Genomic DNA, 13506 nt, shown 5'->3' with positions numbered 1-13506 from the left:
CCCGCCTTGGCCTCCCAAAATGCTGGGATTACAGGCATGAGCTACTGCGCCTGGCCTTACAGTGTGTGTCTTATACTGTGGACTAGTGTTTTTAAATTACCTTGCCCTCTATTTCACTTTGAGTTACTTAAAAGAAGGGACCATTGTTCAATTATTTTATTTCTTACTAGGCAATATTATTATCATGTTTGAGAGTAGCAACCTTACTTCTCTGTACCTTGGTTTCCACATGTATGCATTAGAGGTTACTATAACATGTACCTCAGAGAACTGTGCATAAGATTGTCCATGGAACCTGGCATGTAGCAAACCACACACAGGTGTAGGTTGCTGGGTGGTATTGGAGTCATGGTCGTTATTGCTGTAATTACTAGCCCATGTCTGGTAAAAAGTCAGATCATAATGTCTGTTAATATTTGCTGAATCACTGAATGAACTGTTACATTTGGTCTTTATGCAAATATGAGTTTGTTGTTCCTGAGTGAGTATTCTGAATAGTTTTTGAGATACCCAATTGGATGATTCATTTATTCATTCAGCCAATATTTATTGAATGCATCACCAATTCCTGTTATAGTGCTGGTGCTGGAATTATAGAAGTAAACAGGACCAGCTGCTCTCAGAAGGCCCAGCATAATGTGCTAAATCATCATCCATAGAACAGTGTGCAAGTGCCATTATAGGGTATTTAGCGTGTTCCCTGGGACAGCACAGAGAATGGGCTCAGCTCACTCAAAGGAGGTCAGAAAAGTGTGACAATCCCGTGAAAATGAGATTTTGAGGAATGATTAGAATTTAGGTAGGTAGAAGAAGGGAAAATTATTTCAGAAAAAGGATCACATTGTAGACAAAGCACACAAGTGTGACACAACATAGCACTGTAAAAAATTGCAAATGGCTGCCATAGTTAGGACATGAGCAATATAGGAACCTGATGGAAATGGAAAGGCCATGAGGTATCGGTTAAGGAAGTGTTTAGGGGCAAAGGAAAACTTTAGAATATGGCCTTGGAGTGTTCTCAGTTAAGGAAGCTATTGTAGAGATCCTGGTGTGGGAATAGAAGTGAGGAGCTACTAAGGAGCGTGGCATGGGAACTGATTAAGTGGTGTGGGCTGGGTTGCAGAGTGAGAGGGGCTTAGGTGACTGCATTCTCTGAACTGAACTAGTAAATAGATGATTACACAGGAACCCACATAGAGGAAATGTGGGGTAGAAATAGCTCAGTTTCAGATATGATGAATTTTGAGGTCATGTTATTTAATAGACACCGTTAGACAAGTAAGAAGACAGAAAATCAGAGATGTGCAGCCCTGCTATTTTCAAGGGAAATAATGCGTGGCAAAATTCATATGTTTGTTAAATGTTGTATGTTCATTAATAAAAATTGAAAGCTCAAAACTATGAAATTGTAATGTAATTAACCATTAGATTAAGATGTATTCTTCCTCTAGTAAAGGAATATGCTTGTTTTTGATAAAAATTATTTTTTGCTTAGGTCAATAATTGAGTTTCTTTGATTTTGGCATTTTCATTATTCTTCTTAGTATTTTTTCCCCTCGCTTCATTGCCTTCTGTTTAGGTTTCAGTTGTGAGATGATCAGGAGTTTCAAGTGTAAAGTACAATTTCGGAGGCAGCCTCACTAGAGAGGCCACATTAACTTCCAGATTTATTAGTTGCTGACAAAATATGATTTAACTCCTATTGGCCTCTCCTGCTGCCTTTATAACTGCTACAATTGTAATGATTTTAAAAATACGGTCCCAGTTGTTCCCTGAGTAAGTCTAATATGTTTTGCTTTCCATACATCTCATATATATATTGAAATTCTTTATATTAAAATAATTTGAAGCATATTTTTGTTTTCTTTCAAACACTTCCAGTCATTTTATCACTCAAATGCTTTTTTTTTTTTTTTTTGTTTGGTCCTTGCAGCATCCACCTTTAAGATCACTGAAGCAAGTATTAAATAGAATTAGACATATCAGTCCCAAAGTAAAACTTACATTTAGACTTGAATTAATCTTCAGGTACCATTTCATAAAATATTACCATATATATGCATTTTTCAAAAACATTTATATTGAGTGCATATATGATAGATGCTGTGTTATATACTGGCACACAGAAATACAGCAAAGTACCATATTAAAGCAAGTTATCAACTCTACTAATTGTAATTTTATTGAAATAATCTAGTTTTTTTGGGCTTAATTTGTTCAAAGCCAGTTAATTGTTGTCGCTGTGTGATTCTTTAGACAATTGCAAATGCATTGAAAATTTGCTAATATGTACTTGGCTCCACCACAAGTCCTGAGAGGCTACTCCTAGGAAAAATCATGTTGTAGGCAAAACAGTTTCTTTATTTTCCCCATATTCCTTCTTTTGTGTATGCCCTAACATCAGTCTCACTTGGGAAATGTTATTGTAATTTTATTTACTTAAATATACAAATGATCAGCAAGACCTAATGTGTTAATTTACATTGATATTTGCATCCAATAATAGTACTTTCAGTACTTCAAAAAGAAAACCATTTCCTATGGTTTTGTTTAACATTTTTACAGGATAGTTCTTTAGGTACATATTATTTTGCCTATTTTACACATGCAGATAAAAAAGACAAATCACCAGAGAAACTAATTTTAGTTAAGAGATTTGAGGCACGTTTCACAAAAGTATTTTGATGTTAAAATATGCAACTTTTTGTGTAGTCAGATTTTCAGATAGGTTACCTTCAAAGATAAGAGCCATGCTTGAAAGTGACAAATTATATTAGTTAATACTTATGCTTCCACAATGCTTGATTAAAAGCTTTTACAGCCAGTGTTCTAATGGCTGAGTCAATGGAGTGAGATGACCTGAAACAGGATCTTTTCATTAATAAATAAAAATGTTGTATTTATTAATTTTCACAACAGAAAGTGGGTTTTATCTTCTTTGAAAAAATAAGGTAGAGCATGGACCTTCAATGACTTAGAACACTAAAGAAAAATTAATGAGTTTTTAAAAATATTAGTCATTTAAAAGCCAGGGTTGTGCCGTGCTGTACAATATGGTAACAACAATCACAGGTGGCTAGCCAGCACTTGAAAGGTGGCTGATCTGAACTGATGTGTTGTATAATTATAAAATGCTTACTGAAGTTTGAATACTTATTATGGAAGAAAAAGCTGTATAACATCTCAATATTGATTAATGTTCAATATTCATATTGATTAATATTTTGGATGACTAGGTTAAAGAAAATATATTACTAGGATTAATGTTGAATATTTCTTATTACTCCCCTTAAGTAATTATTAGAAAATTTAAAGTTTTATATTAATCTCATGTTATATTTCTTTTGGACAGCACTGAACCTAGGGTTGACATTTTCAAAGAAGCTGAGCATTCATAAATTAGTGTGATCTTTTATTCTCAGCATTTAAAGCAAACACATTTCACAACAGTGGAAAAGTTAAGATAATAATTTTAGACCTCAGAGAAGTCCAGCTTTCTAAATTAATTGTTCATTTTAATGGCCCTTTGGTGCTAATCCATCATTCTCCCATATCTAACTCTTCTGGAGACCTTAAAGTGTAAGAAGATTTACCATGGACTTGAGTCTTTCAGGATTAGAACATGTGTGGTTGGTTGAGAGAGGATAGGAGGATATCGTGGGAACAGGTATCGGCCTTTACAAAGGAACAAAAGAGTACTGGATTTTAGGTGATCAGTTTTAGGATTTGTGATTTCAACCAGGTAAAGTGAATAAAGTAGAATGAAGAAAGAGGGAAGAAAACACTTATTTGGAAGTGGACTGAAGATACACATTTTAAAATAATGTTATTTTTGGTTTATACTATAAAATTATATGGGCATAAAATTGACATAAGCATTTATTAAAAGCTCATTTTTTAAGAAACTACTGAGATTTTATTATGTGCTAGGCGGTCTTCTAGGGAGGGACAAAAAAGTCTGAGCAAAAAAGACAAAACTTCCTTCGCTTACGTAGCTTACATTCTGTTGGGGGACACCAACAATAAACAAACAAGAAAATAAAATATGTAAATAAAAGAAAGTAAAATGCTGTGAAGATACTATCTGGGAGGGAGACTGCAATTTAAAACATAGTTATGAAGAATCACCTCATGATAAAGTGGCATTTGATCAAAGGCTGAAGGAAGTGAGATAGACCTATGGTTATCTGGGTGGTGTGGGGAAGGCCTGATGAAGGGGGTGGGCCTGAACTGATCCAGGAACCAGTTCTTAGAATATATTTTGTGAGCAGATATTTCATTAATGACTTGCAACCTGCTCATGCACTTTCCATATAGCTTTATTTTCTCTTATATTGTGAATGATACGCGTATTGTTTTGTGTGGTTTTGTTTTTAACAGTATAATGTTTCCAGAGCAAACTGCAATAAGATTATTATGCTGTTCACGGATGGGGGAGAAGAGAGAGCCCAGGAGATATTTACCAAATACAATAAAGATAAAAAAGTGAGTGTAATTTTATAATATTTAAAATTTAATATTGATCTAGGTGGTTTTTAAAGAGATAGTGGGTAGTGGTAGTGAGGGGAGAATTTTTGGTTTAAAACTTGAGTGTGCCAATTATAAAGCCATATGAATCATAGATTATAAACTAATGGGTGAATTAGAGAGCTGTTAAATATAATATTTGTATCATGTTCACAGGTAACTCATGCCTAATATTTTAATAAAATATATGTATGGGTCCTATTTTATTCTTATGCATAGATTGTAAATAAAATGTTATTAAAATAGAGAAATCCAAGGAATGGAAAAATAGGAAAAATTTAAACATTTAAAGTTTATTGGATAAAATTTATTATATTATTTCATTATTAAACATTGAAGTAATACTCAAATTTCCTAAATACTCAACAAATGTCTATTGTTTTGTAAATTTACAAAAAGGCAGTTTACAACAGCAAAAACTACATCCTCATTTGAAAACTGATTCCTTTCAAGAAAAGATGAAGACAAATCTTTTTTATAGGTATAATATATTAAAAGAAAGCATTTCATAAGCAAATGAAGACTGTGAAGATTAGGGTTTGTAGTTGGAATATATTTGAATGTATGTTTTACTATAAGGGAAGAGTATTACAGAGAGAGGGACCTCACTGAAACTGATACTGTGGAGGAATATCAACTTCAATCAAACTCTAACTATCTTCTCTAGCAGTCCTATCATCAGCTTATTTCAATTTTCTGACCAAGACTCCATATTTTGTAAGAGTACTGTGATTCTCAACCTAAATGTTTCCTAAAATGCTAATGATTCATTTTAAAAGTAATTAGAAATTATAAACTTTCTGGTGTTTCAACAATTTCTACAAAAATTATACATTTATATATAAGAAGACTGCTGGGTAAAATGCCCATTCACTTTGCTTCTGATTGGAATTTTCACCATTTTGAAAGCTGTGGTTATTACTAGCTCTAATGGATTGTTTTATATATGCTTGAGGAACACATACGGATTGGGTGTTCAAAAGCGAGACAAAAATGAATTAATATGTTCAGATGGTTTGGTGACAAAATATTGTGAATAATGGGGAACAGTTTGATGAAATAATGAAACAGTTGGTTGAATTAGTGAAGAATTTACTGGTTTAAAGCCCTTTTCTATGTAGCGATCCTAAAAGTGTCCAATCTAAATATCATTATCTTGAAATACGGCTTCTCATTCCAGTCACCTTTTACAGGAGCTCAAACTTTTTAAACAAAGGTTTAAATTTTTGGAACACTTTAAGACACTCTAGGTGCTAAAATTTTTGGCCTATGAGTATCTAAAAATGATCAAAGGACTGAAATAATGCGCACATAATTTCAAATTAATTACACTCTTTGCTTACTGCATGTACTACAGTGTCACACAGTTTAATGCAAGGTTTAAGGATACTTCTTTTGGTTTTTGTTTAGCATCTGATGATTTTAACAATATAGAGGAATTACTTTTGAAAAGTTGATAAATGAACTGAGCTGTTAATATATTGTGAATATTTTCAAGTGATAACTAGATTCTACGAATATTTCTTTCAAATCATCAGAAATGAAATTAATGGGAATATGCAGATGCGTTAATCTAGTATATAATATGCATATCTTTATTTAATAACTCTTATTCCTCAATCAAAATTCAGGGTGATCCTCACCACCTGGAGGATGTCCCTGAACCTCCCTCCCACTGTAGGCTTCTTTAGATGCTTGGCCTCTGATCCCATAGTACACTGTGCAAAGCCATGTACGTATCCCTCACTCTATACTCTACCCATGGTATCTCTCCTCTGTTCCTCTCTGGATTAAAAAAAAAAAAAAAATTCTATAATATCGGGGCTGTGTCCTGTTTAACTGTGAACTTTAGGCATGCAGCCCAGAGCACAGATCCAATGATAGTTCCTAATACATCACAACAAATAAATTGAGAATACATAACAGAGGTTGGAAGCATGAGTGCTGTTACAGGACAGATTTATAATTATGAAATATAACTGGGGGAAAGTAATATGCTGCTTTCACATATTTTAAATAATCTAGCATTTCCTTATTTTGAAGAACTCAAATATAACAAAAGTTGAACACAAAATTCAACTCTGTTAATATAAAATGTACTGTCTCCAACATTTACAAATTAACCTTACTCTGATAATTGGAAGAGATTTTTTACGATCTTATAATTCGTCATAATTTTAAGTATATTATTTTGTGAGAGAGAGGTATGTAAGTGCAAGCCACTACTTACATCATTTTAAAATATATTAAGTGTAAATAAATTGTTTTTTTCCTTTCATAATGAAATCATCCAAAGCAACCACTAGGAATCTTGTTCACTTCTACATACTTTATTTCAAAAAGGAAAAGTTTTTGACTCAAAGATGGCAATGAATTTTACATTCTGTATTCAAATTTGTGCATAAGATATATCTGATTTTAAAAGAGTATAAAGGTTTTTTAAGGTAGATTTAAGTAAAAAATAATAAAAACAAGTTGCTTTCATGTAAATTCAGAAATGTGGTATTTTTTTTCCTCTTTCAGTATTCTCTATATATCCAGGATATATAGTGTCTTGGAGGCATATCATTAATTTGATCTTTTTCTGTTTTTTAAACATGCAAGATTTTATGTAATAAGGAAAGCAAATGTATTTCACCCACTATTTTCACAAATTGTTCAGTTGGTTGAATTAGTGAAGAATTTACTGGTTTAAAGCCCCTTTTCTATGTATCGATCCTAAAAGTGTCCAATCTGAATATCATTATCTTGAAATATGGCTTCTCATTCCAGTCACCATTTACAGGAGCTCAACTTTTTAAACAAAGGTTGCGTTTCATGACAGGATAAACCACATGATAAAAGATTCATATCACATGTACTTTTCTAAAACTAATGAATCAATTTATATTCAACTTCAACAGTCCTGCTGTTTGTCTGCTAACATATTGATGCTGTGTTTTAAGGACACACACATTTTTCCTGAAAACATACAACCTTTATTAATGCCAAAGCAATTTTGAAAATTAAGTAGTTAGCATGCAGTTGTGATGTTTCGTTTAGTTTTGTCTCTGTCTAACATAAAAATTAAGATATTCTTGGAACTGCATAGTATTTGTTTTTCTAAGTTTAGAGGCTACAACAAAGTTCTGTGATACACACAGTAATACAAATATAAAAGCCTGCATATACACACACATATATCTGTCTCCACACTTATTTATATCTGTTTCAAATGGATATCCCCTCCAGGAACAAGGAATCATGTATATAACTTTGGCATGACCTCTCTTACATAAAGTGATATGAGTAAAAGCCAACAGAGGGTTGAGAAGTAAATGAGGAATGAGAAAGTAGGAATATAAATATAAGCTGTTTTTCTTTTTTAAATCATGGAAAATTTGCTAAGAAATAAAGGAGAAGAATAAGTTAACTCAGGATCAAGTTGTGTGTGTGCGCGCACATGCATACAAACACACACACACACACACACACAGAGGCATACCTCAAAGATGCTGAGGGTTTGGTTCCAGATCACCACAACCACAACAGAGCGAATATTGCAATTAAGTGAGTCACACAGATTTTTTGTTTTCCCATTGTGTATAAAAGTTATGTTTACTAAATACTGTAGTCTCTTAATTGTGTGGTAGCACTTTATCTAAAAAAAAAAAAGTACATACCTTAATTAAAGAATACTCTATTTTTTAATTCACAAAATGTATAACAAACACCAACGATCATCTAAGCCTTCAGCAAGTATTTGTATTTTTGCTGGTGGAGGGTCTTGCCTTAATGTTGGTGACTGCTGACTGATCAAAGTTGTGGTTGCTGAGGGTTGGATGGCTGTGGCAATTTCTTAAAATAGGACAACAATGAAGTTGGCTGCATTGACTGACTCTTCCTTTCACAAAATATTTCTCTGTAGTATGCAGTGCTATTTGATAGCATTTTACCCACGCACACCTTTTAAATATTTAAGTCAATTTTCTCAAACCTGGCACTGCTTTATCAAATAAGTTCATCTAATATTCTATATCTTTGGGTCACTTGAACAATATTCACATCTTCACCATGGGTATATTCCATCTCAAGAAACCACTGTCTTTGCTCATGCATAAGAAGCAACTCCTCATTTGTTAAAGTTTTATCATGAGATTGTAGAAATTCATCCCATCTTCAGTGTCCACTTCTAGTTCTCTTGCTGTTTTCACCACATCCACATCTGCTGTTATGTCCTCCACTGAAGGAAGGCTAGAACCCCTCAAAGCCATCCATGAGGGTTAAAATCAACTTCTTCCAAACTCCTGATAATGTTGATATTTTTGTCTTTTCCCACGAATCACGAATGTTTGTAATGGTATATAGAATTGTGGATCTTTCTAGAAGATTTTCAATTCAGTTTTCCCCGATCAATAAGAGGAATCACAATTTATAGCAGCTATAGTCTTACCAAATGTGTTTCTCAAATAATAAGACTTGAAAACCCCAATTAGTTCTTGATCCCAGTGCTACAAAATGGAAGTTGTGTTAGCAGGCATGAAAACACATTAATCTCCTTGTAAATCTCAATGAGAGCTCTTGGGTGACTACATGTATTGTCAGTGAGTAATATTTTCTTCTAACGGTAAGTTTCAATAGTGGGCTCAAAATATTCAGCAAACCATGCTGTAAACAGATGTGCTGTCATCCAGGCTTTGTTGTTTCATTTATAGAGCACAAGCAGAGTAGATTCAGCATAATTCTTAAGGACTCTGAGACTTTTGGAATGGTTAAAGAGCATTGACTTCCACCTAACATTACCAAGTGCATTAGCTACTAACAAGAAAGTCATCCTGTCCTTTGAAGCTTTGAAGCAGGCAATAAGTTCTCCGCTTTAGCTGTGAAAGTCCTAGATAACATTGTCTTCAAATACAAGGCTGTTTTTCTCTACATTGAAAATCTGTTGTTTATTATAGTTGCCTTCACCGGTGATCTTAGCTACATCTTCTGGATAACTTGCTGCAGCTTCTGTATCAGCAATTGCTGTTTCACCTTGCACTTTTATGTTACAGAGATGCCTTTTGTCCTTACACCTCATGAACCAACCTCTGCCAGCTTCAGGGACCACTGATTATAACAGTATAATATCACTATATTCACTGTATCCGATATAATGATCACTATAACAGATATAATAATAATGAAAAATATTAAACGACTCTAAGAATTACTAAACTGTGACAGAGACGTGACGTTAGCATGTGCTGTTGGAAAAATGGCACCAGTGGACTTACTTGATACAGGGTTGCCACAAACCTCGAATCTGTAAAAAATGCAACAAAGGACCATGATAAAATGAGGTATACTTGTACTCACATATGAGTATATGCATATGCATAGTGTTTTACAATATAATACCTTATACATTATTATATGCTAAAGATGAATGAGAGGATACTCAGACGAGGAAAGCTTCTAGATACAAAACTGAGAAAGGCTAATTGATAGAGATCTCTAAAAGAGGAGGGATTGAGAGAGATGGAACACGTTTCTGAATTTGACAAGTAGATATTAATTTCTGGAAACACTGCTGTCCCATATTTCATATGCACTCTGAAGTTAAATGACATCCCACATTTTCTAATGTGAGAAGACCATGTTAAATGAATAAAACGTTCATCTTGGAATTTGAGATATTTGGGTATAGGCATGCAATCACATTACATCATGGAAAATTTAGTATCCATCCCCTTAAGCATTTATCCTTTGCAGTAAAAACAACCCAACTATACATTTTCATTATTTTTAAATGTACCATTATTATTTACTATATTCCTCTTGTGCTATCAAGAACTAGGTCTTTTTCATTCTATTTTTTTTGTACCCATTAATCATCTCCACCTCCCTACAAACCCCCAACACTACCCTTCCCAGCCTCTGATAACCACTCTTCTCTATCTCCTGAAGTTCAATTATTTTGATCTTTAGATCCCACAAATAAATGACAACAGGTATTTGAATGTTCTGTATCCACTAAAAATGAGTACAAATGATAGCAGACAACCACCTTTAATTCAGTTATACTTTTGAATATATTTGTATTTTATTAAAACAACATTCGCATAGTAATCGTTTATGCCAAGAACATATATGTATGCGTAGAGTGCTTATATACATAAAATAGTATACATAAATACATTGTATATTTTTCACCATCTTCAAATATGGCTTCAAATGTGTGTGGATGAATTGAGGAACACGTTCTAACTTTATTGCCTGCTGTATACACACCCACCCTGTGTGAGTGATCTGCAGCCCACAGATATTAATAGCAAAGATAATTGTTTATTGTTGTTTTCTAAAGTTGTGCATGCAATACTAATTCCAGAGCCACAAAATTAATGTTACATAATAAGTTTATCAGCACAGCATTTCACTTTCCACAAAAATACTATCTTTCAAATGGCCAATGTGTAAAAATCAAATTTGATAGATTTAGTAAAATGTAAATGTTCAGTACTCTTAAAAATTCTATATTTGAATGCAACTTTTTAAAACTTTTTTTAAAAAAGTTCATGTGTAACATTAAAATATCAAAATGACAAACATAGGGGAAGAAAGAAAGAAAATACAAAAGGAAAATAAGACTAACTAAAATAAACTAAAATAACAAAAGCCTAACAAACTAAAATAACAAACTAAAAATAGCAAAATGACAATAATAAGTTTTGTCTTATCAATAATAATTTTAAATGTAAATGAATTAAACTCCCCAATCAAAAGACTCAGAGTGGCCAAATGGATAAAAACAAAACCCAACTATATGCTGCCTATCAGAAATCCACTTTAGATTTAAGGACACACATAGGCTGAAAGTGAAGGGATGAAAAAAGTTATTTCATGCAAATGTTAACCAAAAGAGACTGTGGGTGGCTACACTTAGACAAAACAGGGTTTAAGTAAAAAAACTGACACAAGAGACAAAGAAGGATGTTATATAATAAAAGCATCAATCCAGCAAGAATATATAACAAAGATATATGCACCCAACATCAGAGAGTCTAAATACATAAAGCAAACATGGACAGCACTGAAGGGACAAATAGGCAGCAATACAGTAATACTAGAAAACTTGAATGCCTCACTTTCAGTGATGGATAGAACATCCAGACAGATGATCAATAAGGAAACAGAGGACTTAAACAACACCATAACCAAATAGACTGCAATAGATTGAGAACATTTGACCCAATACAAATAATACACATTTTTCTCAAGTGCACATGGAAGGTTCTTCAGGATAGATCATGTATTAGGTCACAACAAATTCTTAACAAATTTAAGATTGAAATCATACCCAGTCTCCTTACTGACCACAGTGGAGTGAAACTAGAAATTAGTAGTGGAAAGAAATAGTCTCCTTTTGCAGATGATATGATCTAAATATAGAAGACACTAAAGGACTTCAAAAAGCTCATTAGAACTAATAAACAAAATTCAGTAACATTGCAGAATACAAAATCAACATTTGAAAAATTAGTTGTGTTTCTGTACATTAACGACTGACTACCTGACAGGGAAATGAGGAAAACAATCTCATTTACAATAGCACCAAAAAGTACACTATAGTTAGGAATAAACTTAAAAAAGGAGGCAAACTTAACAAATGAGTTTTGTATACTGAAATCTGTAACACTGTGATGAAAGAAATTAAAGAAGACACCAATTGAAAGGCTTCTTGTGTTAATGGATTGGAAGACTTAATATTGTAAAAATTTCCATAGTACCCAAAGTTATCTACAGTTTCAATGCAACCCCCATCAAAATCCCAATGGTATTTTTAATAAAAATAGAAAAAAATCCAAAATACATATAAAACTACAAAAGACCACGAAATAGCCAAAGAAATCTTGAACAAAACAAGACTAAAGCTGGAGGCATCACACCTCCTAATATTAAAATGTATTACAAAGCATCTGGTAATCAAAACAGTAGGGAACTAGCATAAAGACAGACATTTAGACCTCTGGAACAGAATAGAGCTCCCAGAAATAACTCCATGAATGTATGGCCAATTGATCCTCTATAAGGGTGCAAACAATACAGAATGGAGAAAGGATAGCCTGTGCAAAAAATGGTGTTGGAAAACTGAATACTGACATGCAAATAAAGATGAAATTCGATCCTTATCTGACACCATACACAAAGAATAACTCAAAATGGATTAAAATCTAAAATTAAAGGTCAAAATGGATTTAAGACCTAAAATGTTAAAACTCCTAAAAGAGAACAGAGAGAAAGCTTCATGGCATTCATTTATTTTGGTGATGATTTCATGGATATGACACTAAAAACATAGGTAATAAATCCAAAAATAAGTGAGACTACATCAAGCTAAAACTCTTGTCCACAGAAAAGGAAACAACCAACAGAGTTATAAAGACAACTTTTGGAATTGAGAAAATATTTACAAAACCATATATTTGATAAGGGTTAGTATACAAAATATGAAAATAACTCCTACAACTCAATAGCAAAAACCCCCTAATAACCCAATTGAAAAATGAGCTAAGGACTTGATGTTTTTGGAGAAAAGACATAGAGGTAGCCAATAGCTACATGAAAAAATGTACATTACTGGTCATCAGGGAAATACAAATCAAAACCAAAATGTGATATCATCTCTTACCTGTCAGGATTGCTGTTATCAAAGAAACAAAAGACTAGTGTTGGGGAGGATGTGGAGAAAGTGGAATCCTTGCACAACGTTGATGGGAAGGCAAAATTGTGCAGCACCTACAGAAAATAATATGGAGGTCCCCAAAGAATTAAAAATATAACTACCTTAGCATCCAGCAATCCTACTTCTGGATATTTATCCAAAAAAACTGAAGTTAGGATCTTGAAGAGCACTTCCATTCAGAATAGCCCAGATATGGAAACAACCTTAATGTTCCTTGACAGATGAATGGATAAAGAAAATGTGGTATATACATACCATGCAATACTACTCAGATA

At 33.2% G+C, this 13506-nt stretch overlaps 1 protein-coding gene across 11 annotated transcripts in view; it reads left to right on the top strand.

Moving 5' to 3' along the window:
- The window catches only part of CACNA2D1 (calcium voltage-gated channel auxiliary subunit alpha2delta 1), a 506034-nt gene that overhangs the window by 413579 nt on the left and 78949 nt on the right, over nt 1-13506 (top strand). For all 11 annotated transcript variants that reach the window (XM_021936120.2, XM_021936123.2, XM_021936118.2 and 8 more), the window contains one exon: nt 4381-4485. In XM_021936120.2, coding sequence (XP_021791812.1) covers nt 4381-4485 — 105 coding nt within the window. The remainder of the gene's footprint in view (nt 1-4380; nt 4486-13506) is intronic.

The sequence above is a fragment of the Papio anubis genome, chromosome 4, assembly GCF_008728515.1.
Source record: "Papio anubis isolate 15944 chromosome 4, Panubis1.0, whole genome shotgun sequence".
In the NCBI taxonomy this organism is placed as follows: Eukaryota; Metazoa; Chordata; class Mammalia; order Primates; family Cercopithecidae; genus Papio; species Papio anubis.
The sequence above is the reverse complement of the archived record's forward strand: the minus strand, read 5'-3'. Positions and strand labels throughout refer to the sequence as shown.